This window comes from Muntiacus reevesi, chromosome 7 (genome assembly GCF_963930625.1).
Source record: "Muntiacus reevesi chromosome 7, mMunRee1.1, whole genome shotgun sequence".
NCBI lineage: Eukaryota > Metazoa > Chordata > Mammalia > Artiodactyla > Cervidae > Muntiacus > Muntiacus reevesi.
In genome coordinates, this window is record NC_089255.1 from 28,757,467 (window position 1) to 28,775,809 (window position 18,343).

General features: G+C 40.3%; 1 protein-coding gene across 2 annotated transcripts in view; it reads left to right on the forward strand.

Annotated features, from left to right (window-relative positions):
• FMN1 (formin 1) overlaps positions 1–18,343 on the forward strand; it is a 432,532-nt gene that overhangs the window by 195,836 nt on the left and 218,353 nt on the right. For both annotated transcript variants that reach the window (XM_065940546.1, XM_065940547.1), the window contains 2 exons: positions 4,745–5,511; positions 10,857–11,007. In XM_065940546.1, coding sequence (XP_065796618.1) covers positions 4,745–5,511; positions 10,857–11,007 — 918 coding nt within the window. The remainder of the gene's footprint in view (positions 1–4,744; positions 5,512–10,856; positions 11,008–18,343) is intronic.

Here is an 18,343-nt window from a genome sequence, read left to right on the forward strand (position 1 = left end):
CCCACATCTTTTGCATCTCCTGCATTGGCAGGTACCACCTGGAAAGCCCCATTTGTAATAAAGCCAGTAACAATTTGAAATAATTGATAGGATATATGTTACTGAATGCAAGTTTGTGTGCTCAGCACACAGTGAGGCCAAACATGTTGAGGTCAAAGGTTTAATGCAGGACCATGCAAGGAGACGGGCAGCTCATGCCCCCAAAGCCCCTGATTCTCCAAAGGGTTTCAGCAAAGCACTTTTATAGGCGAGATGAGGGAGGGGCATGATCAGTTGTTGCCAGCTTACTGGTGTCAGAATCCTTTGTTCTTGCCTCTGTCCATGTAGACTAGGTCAGAATGTTCCTGTAAACCTCCAATAAGACAAACACTATTCTTTGTTACTGCAAGTTTTTTCTGTTTATGAATGGACTCTTAAAGGTCAGATCCCTGAGAATAAGCTGTCCTGTCTATTTCAGACTAAAGACAACATCCTTTTATAAAAGGTACGGAGCCAGCATGACTAAGCATAGACAATGAAGCGCATAGGTTAAAGCAAAAGGAACAAATCTAATATGGAGTTAGATTTGTTCTTCCTATTACATATGGAGGGGCCTCCCTGGTGGCTCAGTGGTAAAGCACCCACCTGCCAATGCAGGAGACATGAGTTTGATCCCTGGGTTGGGAAGATTCCTGGAGGAGGAAATGGCAACTCACTCCGGTATTCTTGCCTGGGAAATCCTGTGGATGGAGGAGTCTGGTGGGCTACAGTCCGTGGAGCAGCAAAGAGTAGGACACAACTGAGGGACTAAATGACAATTACACATGGACAGATAGAGAATGAATAAGGTGCTTATTACTTTAATCACTTTGAATTACTATGTCATGTTGAGCTTCTGCACACGAAATTGGAATGATCAAAATGAGTTGTGAAACAGGGAAGAGCAAAGATAAGAGCAAAGAAAAAAGGTAACTGGTTTCTTTATTTGGGCATATTGATATGGAATACATAGACATTTAATGGTTCTTATTTGGTTATTCTTTATATTAGTCAATACAGCTTGTGAGGAAGCCACCCATGGCATCTGTGTTTGGTAATCCGTCCCCTTACCTTGGGTGCTTGCAGTAGACAGGAGAGGTGTTAAGGGAGGACAGTATTTGCAAAGGCCATGTGCATGAATATGGTCCTGGGAGAGAGAGAAGTTATATAGAACTGGAATCTAGGACATATTTGGAGAAAAGGCAGGAGCCAAGAGTGGACAAAATGGCAAACACAGAAGAGTTTTCAATGTGGCCATGCTAAACAATTTTGATGTTAGCTTATAAGTAATGGCTAGTTGTTGAAGGGATTTTAAGGAGTAAAGATATGAATTAAGAAAAAAAATCATCTTGGAATGAATGTGTCTAAACCAGGATCAGGAGTATTATTGAGGTGACTCTTGTCACTGTCCAGGTAACTAAGACCCAATGAAGAGTTGAGGCATTGGGGTAGAAGGTAAGGAATGAATCAGAGAAATTAATGAAACTCATTGATAATCTGTTAGGAATAAGAGAGAGCAAGGAATTCATTATGATATCCAGGTTTCTAAAAGAGATCATTGGGAGGATGTTGATGCTATTAATTGCAAAGAAGAATTTCAGAGGAGGAGGAGACTGAGCTTTGACATCATGAGTTCATTTTCAGACATACTGACTCTGAGGTGGCTGATTAGAAATATTCAGGTAGACCAGTTCCAGCGGATAGTTGGAATTATGGTTTTAAGATACCAGTTGGGAAGTTGTGGTAGAGTCAGTGACTGTCATTTACCTTATAATTTGCAAGATGATGGAGAGAGATTGTATAGTGTGAGAAAGGTAGAATGGGAAGGAGCATGCCTGGGGAACAACATTTAAGGGATGATGGAGGGAGAGGAGTCCACTGGTTGACTGGAGAGAGCCAAGAAATAGGAAGAAAATAGGGGCGGGTGGAGAGTTTTGACAATCAGGGAAGTAGAAATTCTAGGCAAGGCAGCAGTCAGCTTTAACAATGCAGCTGAGAGGGCAAAATCACTGAAAGGTGCTGATCAAATTTAACACTCAAATCATGGCATTTCAGTAATATAGTGGGGCTAGCAGCAAGGTGTCATTGGTTGAAAAAAGCATGGGTAAGAAAATAGATAATACAAGAGTTGTGTGTTTTCTTAAAAAAAAAAAAAATGAAGAAAAAGAGGGAGGGTGAGAAAAGAAAGCGCAACAGCTAGAAGGGATTAAAGAAGGATTTTTGTATCTTTATTTTTTGCTTTAGAGGGATAGAGCATGGTGCTGGAAAACACGCTGAGAGCTGAAAGCAAGGTGACATGGCCACTGGCCTCCGTGATCTGTCAGGCAGCAAAGAGACAAAATGATACCATTGTATTATTACTACCATAAGTAGTAATACCATTGGTAGTGATACCATTAATACTACCATTGTAGCAAGCTTCTTTATTTCCTCTGGTGTTCCAGACACTCCTCTCTGGTTTTGCATATACTAACTCTTGTACTTCTTGTAACCTTCTGAGGTAGGTTCTGTCATTACCCTCATTTTCTGTATGAGAAAACTGATATAGAGAGAGGTTAAGTAGCCTAACCAATTTGTGCTCTACCCAGTACACTAAAGCAGATGAATTACAGAGCCTTCAAAGTGGTCTGTATAGATGTGTACACCAGATTCAGCCAACTCAAAAGATCACTGGTTGAAAGGTGGGAAATGGGAGAGGTGGGGACCTTTGTGTAAAACTGTATCATCCAGTTGTGTGAGAGACGAAAGTTCCCCTTTGGAGCATGTCTTTGTAACTCTTTCATATTAATAAGATGGTGAAGATTGTGTAAAATTATTGGCTCATCAACATTATCTGACAGTTGAGACTTCCCTGGTGGTCTAGTGGCGAAGACTCTGCTCTCCCAATGAAGGGGGCCTGGGTTCAATCCCTGGTCAGGGAACTAGAGTCTACATACCATAGCTAAGAGTTTGTGTTCGACAACTAAAAATCCTACATGCTACAACTAAGACCCGGTGCAGCCAAATAAATAATGAATGAATATTATCTGGCTGTTCACCTTCTCAGGTGAACAAGTTAGTCAGGAACAACATTCAGCATTTAGTTTGCTATGGCAGAACTAAAGTCGGCACTAAAATGAAATTTAAATATTGGTGATAATTCAGGATGGTAATCAGGGCTGAAATACAGGTGGAGGTGGGCAGGGGAGGGAGAGAGAGATGGAGATGGGTAGGATGTCCAAACAAAGATGATCTTGAGCACATAGTTGAATGAAGCTTGAAGTTCCTTTCAAATAATAGAACTCATGAAAGATTGGATGGACTTTTGTATTTGTAGTGCATCGTTCATCCTGACTGCTGAAGCTTTTCTAGTTTTATGCCTATCACTCCACAAAGATGACCTTGTTTGGAAATTTTTAAGAATGATTAGAAATCTATTTGTCTCTTCCTCTCATATTATCCTTAGCAGCAGTAACACTTACTCAGAAATAATGTTCCAAACAATGTTACCTTTTCGTGTGTCATGACCTTGACAGACTAGGCCATTGAAAATAGTTCTTCACCTTTTTAATGTAAGATATAACTGTACTTATATATACTATGGTGTTCTAGATACTTGTGGACTGAAATTACAGTGAAGAACATCTTATAAGCCATAACGAAGGCTCTTGGGACAGTGACTGAATATGACTGTTACAGTGGTTTTTATCCATCCATCTCATCAGTACCGTGTATTTGCTGATCTAGCCGCTGGGGTACAGAAATAAAAACACAGATACTGCCCCTGATTTCTTCTTGTGGAGTCTGCAGTCTGATGGGGAAGAAAGAAGTTAAACAGGTTCACCAGAAATATTTAATTACTATTAAATTGAATTTTAGAAAAGCTAATAAACTTGTAAATGATTGCCTCCCAGTTAACTGTAAATGGCTAACTAGTTTCAAATGCTGGGAAATGGACTAGTTAAGAACCAATAGTACGCTAGTTTGTGCTGGTAAGTGAAAAGTAATGGATTCAAGGCATTGACGTAACTGAAAAGATAAGCATTAAAAAGACAGGTATCTTAAAAAATACTTTAAAATATAGAGTATATCGATAGCAGATCTTAATAGGTTCATTTTCTTTGCACTTAAATTGTTTTTTTTTTTTATTACTATATTATGAATGATTATAAAACAGACACAAATACCGATCATGGGCAACTTTGATATGGAAACTTAAAAAAAAAAAAAAAGCACATGCATCATAACTTCCTCCTGAGTTTTTCCTTTCTGCTGTGTCGTTTTGGAAACTCCAGAGGGGAGACATTCTATGGATGACCATGAGAATAGCAGCTCCTAGCCAAAAGGATCTCCAAACCTTCTTTTGTTCTTTTTCTCAAATCAAAAGTAATGAAAAGTATATTCAAGCATGTTTAAATCTTTATTAAAAGTTTTCTTTTGCATTTGATATTAAAACCAGTAGAAGTCCCTAGATGACTGTTTTACTTTTATCCTTAATCCATGGTTATTGTTGTTACCTGTGAGCTCAGATTGGATGAAATTATGTTTTTACTCCAGCTATTTAAATCCTTGGAAAATTCCTAAGGTGAAATTTACACCCTGCAGGATTCTCAGAAGAATGGCTCTTGTCTTTCCATGTCTGTGCGGCCTTATGCTTTGGTGGTATGGGGATGCTATTGAATATTTTATTTCTGATCATTGAACTTTTATGATTTTTTTGCTTCCTTTCCCATTGATATCACTACAGGCTCAGTTTGAACTTCAAGCCTTTCACATCCGGGGCGAGCATGCAGTGATAACAGCAAGACTAGAGGAAACCATTGAGAATCTCAAACACGAGATAGAACACCGACGGCAAGGAGGATGCGAAGAGATGAGAGATGTGTGTGTCTCCACGGATGATGACTGCCCTCCAAAGACTTTCAGAAATGTGTGCATCCAGACAGACAGAGAGACTTTCCTCAAACCCTGCGAAGGTGAAGGCAAGACAACCAGAAGTAACCAAATAATACCTAAAAAGCTGAACATCTCCTCTTTAAGCCAGCTCTCTCCCCCAAATGACAACAAAGACCCCTGCGTACCACCTGCGGAAGGCAGCTCATTGAATCAGCAGAAAGCAACCCCCTCCCCTCCCCCTCCCCCTCCCGCCCCACCACTGCCAGCAGCCATCCCTCCCCCGCCTCCCTTCCAACCTGGACTTGGCCCTTTGCCACCAGCACCTCCGCCGCCACCTGTGAATACTGGACCGCCCCCGCCTCCACCACCACCTCTGCCTCCAAGTGCTGGACCTCCCCCACCTCCGCCGCCTCCGCCTCTCCCTCCCCCTATCCCTCTGCCCAGTAGCGGGGGTCCTCCTCCTGCTCCAGCACCCCCAGGACTTGCACCCCCACCTCCTCCTGGACTCTTCTTCGGAGTTGGCCCTTCTTCTAGCCAGTGTCCTCGGAAGCCAGCCATTGAACCCAGTTGTCCAATGAAGCCTCTGTACTGGACTAGGATACAAATAAGTGATAAGAGGTAAATTCAACTCCCTGGTCCATTTTCAGCTTGTGAATTTGCAGGATTTTGCACAGGTGATGTTGTATTCTTATGAGTTCAGTGTCTTTGTGGTGTGACACTCATTCTCAAACATGGTAGTGAATGCCTTGGATCAATGAGGCTAGAATGTTTTGGGAAGAATGTCCCCACCAGGTCTTCTCTGTTCTCTATGGATTGATGGCTGCGAGAAATGACATGTTCTATGTCAGACCCTTCTCAAAGGCATATATTCATTTGCTGGATTAGAGAAGAACCCAGAGCTAAGTCAGGATTTCCTCCTGTATCCCTGAAATTAGTGCAAAATCATAAAGACACCAAGCCTGAGTCTATACTTCAGGTTCACTGAAGATTTTTAGAATATCTGTCTTGTTTTAGGATAGTATCATCAGCCCTATGATGTGTATATTCAGCAAGTAGGTGTAATTTTTCATTTTGTATTCAAAGAACCAGACATAGCTGAGTCATTAACTCTTCAAGTCAGTTCAGTTCATTTCAGTTGCTCAGTCGTGTCCGACTCTTTGCGACCACATGTACTGCAGCATACCAGGCTTCCCTGTCCATCACCAACTCCCAGAATTTACTCAGACTCATGTCCATTGAGTCGGTGATGCCAACCAACAATCTCATCCTCTGTCATCCCCTCTCCTCCCGCCTTCAATCTTTCCCAGCGTCATGGTCTTTTCAAATGAGTCAGGTCTTCGCATCAGGTGGCCAAAATATTGGAGTTTCAGCTTCAGCATCAGTCCTTCCAATGAATATTCAGGACTGATTTCCTTTAGGAAGGACCGGTTGGATCTCCTTGCAGTCCAAGGGACTTTCAAGAGTCTTCTCCAATACCACAGTTAAAAGCATCAATTCTTTGGCCCTCAGCTTTCTTTATAGTCCAACTCTCATATCCATAAATGACTACTGGAAACACCATGAATATCTTTGACTGTATGGACTTTTGTTGGCAAAGTAATGTCTCTGCTTTTTAATATGCTGTCTAGGTTAGTCATAACCTTTCTTCCAAAGAGCTAGTGTCTTTTAATTTCATGACTGCAGTCACCACCTGTAGTGATTTTGGAGCCCCCAAAAATAAAGTCTGTCACTGTTTCCACTGTTTGCCCATCTATTTGCTATGAAGTGATGGGACCAAATGCCATGATCTTAGTTTTCTGAATGTTGAGTTTAGAGGGGAGTATTAAAATATCAGTTCTGTCTGCTTGAACTCTGATACCCCTCACCACTGAGTGCAGTCACATTTTTATGCTTTGTTGCCCTCTAGAGAAAGTGCCAATAGGTAGGTAGTTAAAAAGCATCTTCCATTTGTGTAGGTTGTTAAGGTGGGTCTATAAGGCAGCAAGAGATGCTTACTTGAAAATTTCCACTCAAACAGATCTGATTGGATTTCTTCTGCCTCATTTTGGAGCCCATCAGGAGGACAATAAGAAAGATACTGAGTGGCTTCTTGACTATTCTTTAGGTGTGAACTTCATTTGTTGGCAAAGAACAGCAAATATAGAATAGATTTTCACACTTAAATTTTCAAACTTATTCCCCAAATTAAGATGTGGTTTAAAATTTTTCTATTTCTGTAACATTCTGCTTAGAAACAGTAGGATATTGAACAAAATAACATGCAATTTGATGAGCAAGTAAATGGAAATCACTCTAGGAGAGATGGGGCATACCTTGACACTAGCATGTGGTGAACCAAGTTGATTGTATGCTTTGTATTTGGCCCCTTTCCTTTCATCAAAAAATAAGAGCCACAAATGTATTTTTTTTAGTTAATACTCTATATTTAAACTTCCCAAATGAGCAATTAAAAACCATGAAATAGTCCTGAAATAGCTCCTACCATTAACCAGTGTACTAGCATTCCTCTTTTCCCACTCAAGGGTCAGCTGGCATTTCCTAAGAAATTATTTCTCAGAGTATTTGGAGCTGTGTTCCCTTATTATGCTCTCAGATTAATGTGCAGTCATTCCAGGGTGATGAACCTCACCCATCAGCCCTGGCATTGTGTGTTCTGAGGGCACACAGAGCCATTCCATACTTGGGTCTCCCTAACCTGCCTCCACTTCATTCCCGTAAGACTTCATGAGCAAATAATAGCCTGGACCATATCAGTGGCGTAATAGTAGCAACTAGGAGATGTGAGTTCTTCACTGTTTAAGACAACAAAGACAAGCTGGAGGTAATCATTGCATTTTTTCTGTCCTTATGCAGTTGGACATTGTGAAAGAGAAAACAATTGAATGCTCAAGTTCTTACCAGCTTCACCATAAATCTAGGGCTTTGGTTTTGTTATGAGTTGCATTGCTTCCCCCCAAATTGATTTACTAATGGCCTAGACCCCTCCCCCTTAACTCAGACTGTGACCTTACTTGTAAATAGGCCTGTTGAAGATGTGATTAGGTAGGTTAAGATGAGCTCAGACTGGAGTAGGACCGACCTCTAATTCAAAACGACTAACTTTCTTATAAAATGGGGAAATGTGGACACTGCTGGGTGCAGAGGGAGAACTGCATATGGAGTTTGAAGTCCTGCTGCTACCAGCAAGTCCATTTTGAGCTAAATGAAAAGTTAGATGAATGTACCAACTTTCCTGACCTGGGACTTCAGGAAATCTCTACTTGGTGAACATGTCAGCTTTGAGCCTGAGTTCTAGGCACAAGGGTTTAGTCTCTTATTATGGGTCCCTCAAAATATCTTTGTATCTCAGAGCATGACTACATCTTTTAAGTTAAAATGATCTGAAGTACTATTCATTATGGGGAGAAGTAAAATTATTTGGGCTTGTTCTTTGGAAAGAGGTGCTATTTGTATCACCAGAGGAGTAAGTACTTCATAATATACATGATAAATTTTGATCTTGGTCTTCTGAGGAATTAGGAATAAAAAATGAATTTTCTCTATTATATACACACTGTCTCTCCTCCAGCTAATGTGATTTTAAACTTATGCTGTTTTGCTTTCTTTGATGTCTGTTTTCTGTTTCTAGAGTAGGGAAAAGCCATTTATTTTATTTTTTTTAAGGAAAAATACTCATGCAACTTCCTTTTTTGGCTTCCTCATAAGCACCTTCCTAATGAGAAAGCATCTTCTCTCCCTCTGCCCTCTTCCTGTTCCATTTTCCTTCCTGCTTATGCCTGCATCCTTCCCCTCGCCATTATTTCTTCCCTCACCTCCTCCTCCTCCTGCCTTCCTCTTCCTCTTTTGAGCTAAAATTGATTCAGTGGTCAGGAAAAAGTTGACCGTGATGGCAGACGGTCCGTTGTGAGCAACCCCTTATTACTGCCCCACCAACCCAGTTGCCGGCAACCTGCTGAGAAGTGGTATTCCAGAATTCTGTGATTCGTTTTCGGAAATGCCTTTTCCCATAGAAATAATGTTGGAAATGGTCACGAGGTGCTCAGCATGACTGCCAAAGCCAATTTACTTCAGCATATGAGTGAGGTACAGCCCTCATCATCCGGACCTGAGCTCAGAGTCCTTGGAGCTGGGGCCAGGTGGTACAGGTGCAGGAGGTGGGGGCATGGGTCTGAATAATCTTCCTTGTGCATGACATTAGCTCCCTCACGGCACCCTCTCCTTGGCTTCCCAGAACCTTCCTGAGGCCCTGTCCAGCAGGTCTGAGGCAGCATGCTCCAAAATTTCCTGGTTGTCTTCTCCCACCAAGAATCCCTTTGCCAAGAGCAGCTGAGAAAAGCATTTAGCATTAAAGGTGTTCATGTTGTGAACTGAAGTTGAGTGAGTGGGGGCAGCAGTGGTGCTGAGGAAGGAGCACATGCAGATGGATGTGCCTCACTGGGAGTATTCTAGCCCTTGGGTGATGATTTCACAGGTACTCACTATCTGTTATACATTATAACTTACATATGTCACATATATATTCTTAAATACCTAAAATATTATGTTAGAGAAATTGTACTAGGAAAACACAAAAAGTGGAGAAAAGCAAATGTTCAGTTTTGTTATGGTCAAGAACCCAAATGTCTTATTTCACAGGAAAGGCAGACACAGCAAAATGTGAACACTCAGGCCTGAGAAGACAGTGTTGCCAACAGTTTCAAATACAAAAAATTGTCATTTAGTATCAAAAAACTGTATGGGCCTCACTGTGTAATAGTAGTTCCTTTCCCTTTCATTCACTGGGAAAATATGTATCGAAACAAAGATAAGTATTTGTAGATATTATGGATCATAACAAACATACACATTTGATGTGTCTGTTTGATGGGTAGATAAGACTTTTTTTTTTAACTGTCTTTAGGCATTAAAAGTGTTTAAAAATAAGGTGAGAAAGTAAGTTAAGAAAGTAGATATTTAGGAGAAAATATGTTCTGACTAAAAGGAGCCTGAATAGTAATCCATCGAAGGCCATTCTCAGAGGCAGTTCTTTTGAACTTGATTTCCCGTATCTTCTTCCCTTCCTTTGTTTCAAAACTAGGCTGTACCTGTTTTTAGAGAGAGAGAAAAAAAAAAAACAAACAAAACAGGCTCCACATGGGTGCTTTAGCTGATCTCTTTGGGGGCTGGTGAAATGGCATTGTTTGTTTTTATTAATACTATTGTTGAGATAGTGTATTTTAAATCAAATATTTCTAAATGAGCACAGCCTATTCATATATATATATGAGTATATATACATATATGGGCCTTGTACTTAGTTGATGTGAACTAAACCCAAAAACCATATTTGAAGTGTTTAGAAAAAAATCTACAGGAGGATAAATCCTCACTTTATCACTCCATTTTCATTACATTTAGGAATTATCCCATGGAATGTCTCAGAATGGTGGCTCAGATGGTAAAGAATCTGCCTGCAATGCAGGTGACGATGGTTCAATCCCACGGACGGGAAGATCCCCTGGAGAAGGAAGTGGCCACCCATTCCAGTATTCTTGCTTGGGAAATCCCATGGACACAGGAGCCTGGCAGGCTACAGTCTATGGGGTCACAAAGAGTCACAAAGGACTGAGTGACTAAGCCTTTCACTTTCACTTCACTTTCAGCCTTTATACACTCCCCATTTTTACCCATCATGAAAATGCCACAGACTGAGGGAGAGGTGGCTTACACATCCCAGGAGTTCTGGCCCCACGGGGTTTCTCTGGTTCTTGCTCACAGCAACAAGGACCGTTCTCTTTTGGAAACCTGTGTTTGCTTTAATGCTTCGTAGTATATTTTGTTTTAAAAATGTATAATCATATGAAGCTTTTCTTCAAGCTTTATTGGAGTTTTTAAAGGAGTTAAAAAATGAAATAAGGGCGTCGCTGTATTCTATTCTCTTTTGTTTGGTTCTTAACATTTAACTTGCCATTTTCTCTTTTAAGCCAAAATTCTACGCCAACTTTATGGGATTCCTTAGAAGAACCTGATATTCGGGATACTAGCGAATTTGAGTATTTATTCTCCAAAGACACAACTCAGCAGAAGAAAAAACCTCTCTCAGAGACCTATGAGAAAAAAAACAAGGTCAAAAAGGTATTGCCTGGCTATAGTAATCATAACTATATCACTATTTTTTGTCCTACATGGGGTTTCATTATGTGCTGCTGGTTTGCTTCCCCTCTGTTTTCAAGAAAATATTTTGGAAGGTTTTGAGTCACAGATGACATCAAGGAGCCAATAGTTTGAGAAATCTGTACTTACTATTTTGTTCATATTGTCTGAATTTTCAAACTATTTTCTTAATCTGAACTTTTTTTCCAGCCATGAATTCTATTAAAAAAAAATTAATTTAGTGAAAAGTGTTCTGTAGGCTATGTGGAAAATATGCCTTACTTATTTATAAACTCATTCATTGAACAACTATTTATTGAGAGTGTATTTGTGCTAGATTTTGCTTTAGGCCCATGCTATCCAGTAGGGTATTCCTTAGTCACATGTGACAAGGTTATGTCATAAAATCAGATAAATTTAAATATTCAGTGGCATTTGCTACTTTTCAGTTTTATTCTCCTGGCTGGTGGCTACCATACAGCAGATTAAAGAGCATTTTTGTTTTTATAGAAAGTTCTATTGGATAGCACTGTCTGAGCACCTGCGGTACGTTGGTAAAAAAAAACAGAGATCCTTGCCCTGTGCAGACTATATAAACCATCAACATCAAAAACAAAAAGTCAGATCATGTGATGAGAGCAGCATAAGGAGGATCAGCTTTGGGAGAAGTGGGGGGATGGCTTACAGGTTTGAATACAGAGTGTTCAGAGTAGTCCTCATGGAGAAGGTGACCTCTGAGCAGGCTTGAGGGCTAAAAATCTGAGGCCATGAGCCATCCCTCAGAGAACAAGATCAAGATTGTCAAGCAGTCAGACAGGTGTGGAGGTGAGTGGCCAGGGTGCCTTGCACTGACGGTGTGACCCAGGTCAGAGTCCTTTCACTGGCCTCGTCCCCCTAAGCAGCGTCACATGTGACAACCTCTGTCCATGTTGTTCTAAGTGAGAATCAAGTGAGGCCACGTCTGCAATGTGCTCCCGTGGTGCCTGGCACCCCGTCAGCCCTCAGCTGGTGATTGCTGCTCGTAGCCCCTGCTGCTCTTTCTCTGCCTCTGTGTTGTGATGATGACATAGATGGTGTTGAAGAAAATCACTTGGCCCATGAACAGTGTGAGTTTGAGTGGCACAGGTCCACGTGGACGTGGATATTTTTCAGGAGTAAATGCTTTAGTCCTAAACAGTCTGTGTTTGGCTGAATCCATGGGTGCTGAGGGCTGACTCTAAGCTATATGCAGATTAACTCCTTAGTTGTTCAAGGGTCAGCTTTGCCGTACTTGGTTCTGCTGTTGATTTACAATGTGATTTGGGCAGCTTGTCTCACTGCTTCAGGCCATATTCTCCCTTCTCTTTAAGACAGGATTAACAATATCTGAGTCTACCTGAGCCATCAGGTTACTGTGAAATTCAAATCCGAGAGGATTGGAAGAAGTGTTTTAAAAGTGTGTAATATCGAATGAGAGTTTCATCAACGCTTCATTCTTAAATTATACACTGAGGTTCATGCATTGGTTGGTATCTCAAATAACATTATAATTGAGAAATCTGCTATGCTTCATAATGGGGGAAATGGCAAAAGTCTGAATACAGTTTTCTGCTTAATCAAGTCAAATTGGACCACTGACTTGAATTATACATGAAAATCTTGATCAAAGTTTGTTACCTCTTAAGTTTGATGGAATTTTTTGTTTTGTTTGATGGAATTTATCAGTTTTCCTGATAAAACAATGTGATCCCAATTATAATTAAATATCAGAACAAATCTTTTAAGAGGACATATTGCATGAAACAAGTTAATTACAGGCAAGAAGTCAAATGATAGACTATGAAATATATACATCTGCGGTTAGAATCCTATGGCTTGGAAATAAATGTGCTTTGCAAGCCAGCTTGCTTTTTAAATGCCATCTATAGGAACAGAAGACTGCTTGTTTCTATACAAAAGGCAGAACCAGAATCTCTCTATTCCAAAGGTGGCATCATATTGCCTCTTCTAGGAAGTTTTCTCTAACCATCCAGGAAATCCACTGAATGTGTTCTTACCCAATATCATATAAAATGTACTTTTGTTCTCTTTTTCTTTTAAAATTGCTGTTATTCCTTGTGTTTTCCTCTCTCTGGATGCTTGATTACATGTTTGTTCTTCATGAAGCTAATTCTTTCTGTTCTGGTGAATGAGAATTTTTTAAATATTGAAGTATTTGTTTTTGAAACATCAAAGCATTATTTTTTTAGTTTATTCTTATTTCTTATCTCATAATTGGTTGCCTCGTCAACAAAGGATTTTCACTAAGGCAGTTAGTACTTGATGTGTATGTTTTTCTGAGGGGGAAAATATCCTTCATTCAAACTCTTTAATCTTTCTGAACAGTGAGGTTGCTGTTACCCCAAAGAATCTGTGCACATGTGAAGTCACTATTTTTTCTTTAAAGGTAGGTCTGCTGAGCTTTCTTGGTAGCTTAGTTGTAAAGAATCCACTTGCCAAGTAGGAGACATGGTCAATCAGTAGGTTGGGAAGAGGCCCTTGGAAAGGAAATTGCAACCCACTCCAGTATTTCTGCCTGGGAAGTCCCATGGACAGAAGAACCTGGTGGGCTCTAGTCCCTGAGATTGCAGAGTTGCATGCAACTTAGCGACTAACCAGTAAAATGACTACTGGATTTTGATGATCTTGAGGCTGCTTGAAGTCTGCAGTGAGCTTTCGTCCCACCTTAGAACTGAGATATTCTAAGTTTTAAAGAAAATAATGAGTTGAGTCAATGCCAAGAAAACTCTGAACCTGCCTCCTATACTCCTTCCCTCTGTGCCCATGACCAGATTTCCAACATCAAGATGGATCCCACGGTCTTCTGAAAGTCAGATGTTTCTTTTCTTTTCTCTGAGGATGAAGATGAAAGTGAGTTTTAGCCATTGTGAGCGACCAGGACTTTGAGCACTGGAGGCCAGCTTTGAGCACTGGAACCACAGAATGGTTCCTATACAATATGACCAGGAAACACTTGCCAAATACACCTTTTTATGGTGACCAAAGGTGGAGTATATGTTGGAGTTTTAAAAATTCAGCATTCTGAATCTTGGCCTCTGGTACTTTGCTAGAACTGAGACATACACGTGAGCATCTCTTAAGTAGAGCTGGTGTGCATCCATCTGTGTATCCCACATCTTTAGTTGAGAACTGTTCAAATTGTCATGGTTCTGCTAAACTCAGATACAAGTTTCTACTTCCATCTTTTATAACAGTATTTGAAGTTCTCACCACTAGTGCTGGTTTTAAGTAAACAGATATGTAGCTTCTTTTCTTTTTGATATGTATCTTCTTAAACTGGGCCAGGATCCTATTTTCTAGTAAGATGTAGTCTAAGAATTGGAAGGAGCCTTCGTGATCAACTAATTCGGTACCTTCATTTTGGCCCATGAGAAACGAGACCTAGAAAGATAAAGATGACTTCTAGGGTTTGTACGCTTTTCACAGGAGGTCATCGTTAATGACAGACCCTTGAAAGGATGTAGAAGAGCCTCAGTATGTGTCTCACTTTTCCTTAATTTAAACAGTAATTTGCCATACTTAAAGATGATAGATTTTACTAGGGTGATTGATTTTGACATTTATAAATGAGAATAGCCATTGTTAGAATTATCAACAGGATACAGCTACACTTGTGCAAATCTAAAATGTGTCCTACGTGGTGAAATTATCCAGAGTTTTCTTCAGGGTCCTTTCAATAGGAATCCAAATCTTTGAATAAAAAGACACTTTAGGTATAAGTCCAACTATAAAATAATATGGAGAATTGGAACTGTTTTCCTTTGATCCTATCTATCCTAAATATCAGCTATAGTAAGTTAAATACTAACTATGACAAATTCTTATTGCATACTCAGACATGAGCCTTCCTCATTTGTGACCTGAGACCACTGTGCCGCTATAAACATAACATTTACCAAATTGAGAACCAGAGCTCGAAGCATCATCTCTTGTCTGTACCACCAATGCTTAATACCACCTCCTGTTGTTTTTGCTCTCTGATAGCTTTCAGGGCAAGTTGTATAACTTGTCCACACGATTCTTTCTCTACAGAATAGGGAATAACAACCCTTCAGGGTTGCCCTGAGGATAAAATGAAATCATGATTGTGAAAGTACTTTTAAGTATTCTCTAGAAATGTAATAATCTCTTAGTTTATGAACAAATGTGAAAACTCTGTGAAGAAATTCTTGAACACCACTGATTCCCACAACCTTGTAGAGCAGGGGTCCCCAGCCTCTGGGATCTAATGCCTGATGATCTGAGGTGGAACTAATGTAATAATAATAGCAACAGAGTGCACAATAAATATAATGTGATGAATTATCCCAACCGACCCCCCTGCCCAGTCCATGGAAAAATTGTCTTCCACGAAACCAGTCCCTTGTGCCAAAAGGGTTGGGAACCACTCTTTAGTTCAGTTCAGTCTCTCAGTCGTGTCCGACTCTTTGCGACCCCATGAATCGCAGCACGCCAGGCCTCCCTGTCCATCACCAACTCCCGGAGTTTACTCAGACTCATGTCCATCGAGTCGATGATGCCATCCAGCCATCTCATCCTCTGCCGTCCCCTTCTCCTGCCCCCAATCCCTCCCAGCACCAGGGTCTTTTCCAATGAGTCAACTCTTCGCATGTGGAACCACTGTTAGAGGGCCTTCAAATATAAGTGTGTCCATTCCCGAAACTTTGCAAATGGTCATCTCTAGATCATTCCTGTTCTTCAGTATTTGTGGAAGAATTCCTTTAATGGCACATACTGCAGACATCTAGTAGTTCATCTTACAGTGGTTGATATGTCTTTTTGCACTGTGAAGTAAGTTTTCACTGTCAGTACGCCCTTATTTATCTGGGCATATCTATCTCTAAGTTACATGTATTCTGGGGAAAGGTAGGTCAGTGCCTTGACAAGGAGCCAGAAACCTGCTTTCATCGTCTGAGATTTTTTGTCCTGGTACCTCTCACAGAAGCAGCTACTCCGATAAACTTTCCAGTTGCTTTCTAAACTTGCCCAGCAGCGTTCAGAAAATCAGCGTGACCTGCCAATATTCTTCCTCTGTTGAAATGGCACAATCTTACTTTGAATTATGAATAATGTCTGTGCCTGTTCCCTCCCCTGTAAGATACATAAAAATCATTCCTCTCCCTTGGCCATTTTAATAGAGATTTCTTAAGAATTAATGAGATAGTGGCTATTTCCTGATCGTTGGTGGGGGTGATGGTGTAGGGAGGGGTGGCGATGGTCCCTCAGACGCTTTTCTGTTGAAACTTCCTGGAGCCAAAAGCTTTCAGTTGTAATTGGGTCACTTTGGCCAGGATTGTAGCTGTAACTCTCAAATCCCAGACTTGGTGTCTCAGTTTAGTGGGGAGGGGAGAAAAGTGGAAGGAGAACATCATTTGGAATCCTGAACATAAATTTATAGGGTTTTCATAACCTGTTGCCTTCCAAGTTTATATAATTTCAGCTTTTGTGTACAAAGATAATTTCTGTGGGCTGCCTTGGTAAGGTATGTGCATTATTCCCCTCCCTGCTCCCCTCCTCCCAGGAATGGGAATGCATTTGCCCAGCCCTTTCTATTTCTCATGTGTTTGAAAAATGAGCAGTGAGGTTAGGGGTTATCATCTATAGCAGTGAGTGAAATCACTTGCCCCGTGTGTTGATTGCACCAATATATGACCTTGAGGTCATAGTGCTGTGTCCAGATTCTTTGAGTGATAATCTGGAATGATCTGGGCTTTCCTGTTCTTTGGGTTAAAGATCCCTGACTGGCCAAATGTACTGAAAGCAAACGGGAGCTTCTATTCTGTGGCAAGCACCAGCTTACAAAAATTCTGTCTTGTAAATTTTATTTGGAAATAAGACAGCCCAGAATGTTAAGTTGTACTTTTACTTTATTTACTTATTTTTTTAAATGGTTGTTAGAACTTGTCAAGTATGGATATCAATGATTCTTTCAGAATGTTGAATTTGGGTATTATTTTTGGAGTTCAACTATGTTTCTCTTGCTGGCTGTTAAACAGTAACTTAATCTGGGTTTATACCTCAAGCCAGCTAGAGGATCGCAGGGTGTTCAGTTCCTACCCACACCACAAGAGGGCACCTTCGAATGCTGAGCTCCAGAGCTAAAGTAGCTTCTATCCTAGAGCTGGGGCAGTAGAACCTACAGGAGAGTTAACTGCCCCTCAGCACTACCTTTATTCTTGTTAAATATCTTTATTTTGGACCACGAGGCCAGATTTCACAGCAAATTATCCACTCAAAGTATTGGGAGCCAAATGCATATTAGAAAGACTTATAGGTATCAGTAGAATAGAAATCATTAGTAGGCATAGTTCCAGTCCTTAGAATGAATGACAGCAGTGTAAAAATTCATGAAGTATTAGACTTGGCCCCTTTGAGACTGACTCTGGGATCACCTTCCTTCTCCCTCCCCCATCCCCGCCAACCCCACCACACACACAGAGTTCTTTACATTGTCCATATCTAAAGGGAGTGAAGATGTATTTGAATATAGACTCAGGGTTCTCTGATTGGAAAATAAAGAAGTTGATTAGATGTTACAAGATGTGCTATGAGAGAACACTTCTAAATATGTTTTTTTTTTTTTTTATAATTATGTTATCCTTTACTCCTAGTAGAGTAAAATTTTTGAAATCTCGCCTATGTTTTTGGACCTCATTCATTTATACTTAACACATTTATATATATATATTTATATAAATTTATACACACACACACACACACACACACACACACACATTTAGACCTTTTCTAAGATTGTGACTGGCTGAAGCTAGACAGTGGTTTGAGAATGAGTTTCAATGAAGGGAACTTGATGGTGTCAGTGACTTCTCTGGCCTCCAGTGCTAAGCTAGAAGTATGTAAGGAAATAACAAGAATGAGCAAAGATCTTATAAATGTGTTTAAGTCACAAACCCAAGTCATGTGGATGCTTACAAAACTGAACACATAAATGCTTTGCAAAGTATATACATCTCTGATACAGTCACAAGTCAAAACAGCCTCCATGCCACATGCACACACACACATGTGCACATTCATAAGTATGTGCTTAACATGGGCAGAAGCCTTAATAATTTTGTATTGATGTAGAATCTTTCAAGTGAAGGTGACAAGATTTCAATAGCAATAATGATAGTTAATGCGCCTAGCATGTGTTAACTTACCCAGTTGTCATAAGAACCCAGTGAGATCATTCTATGATTATTCCCATTTTGTAAGTGAGGAAGCTGGAGCTTAGAGCTTTATATAACTTGCCCAGCATCACACAGCTCTTAAGTGG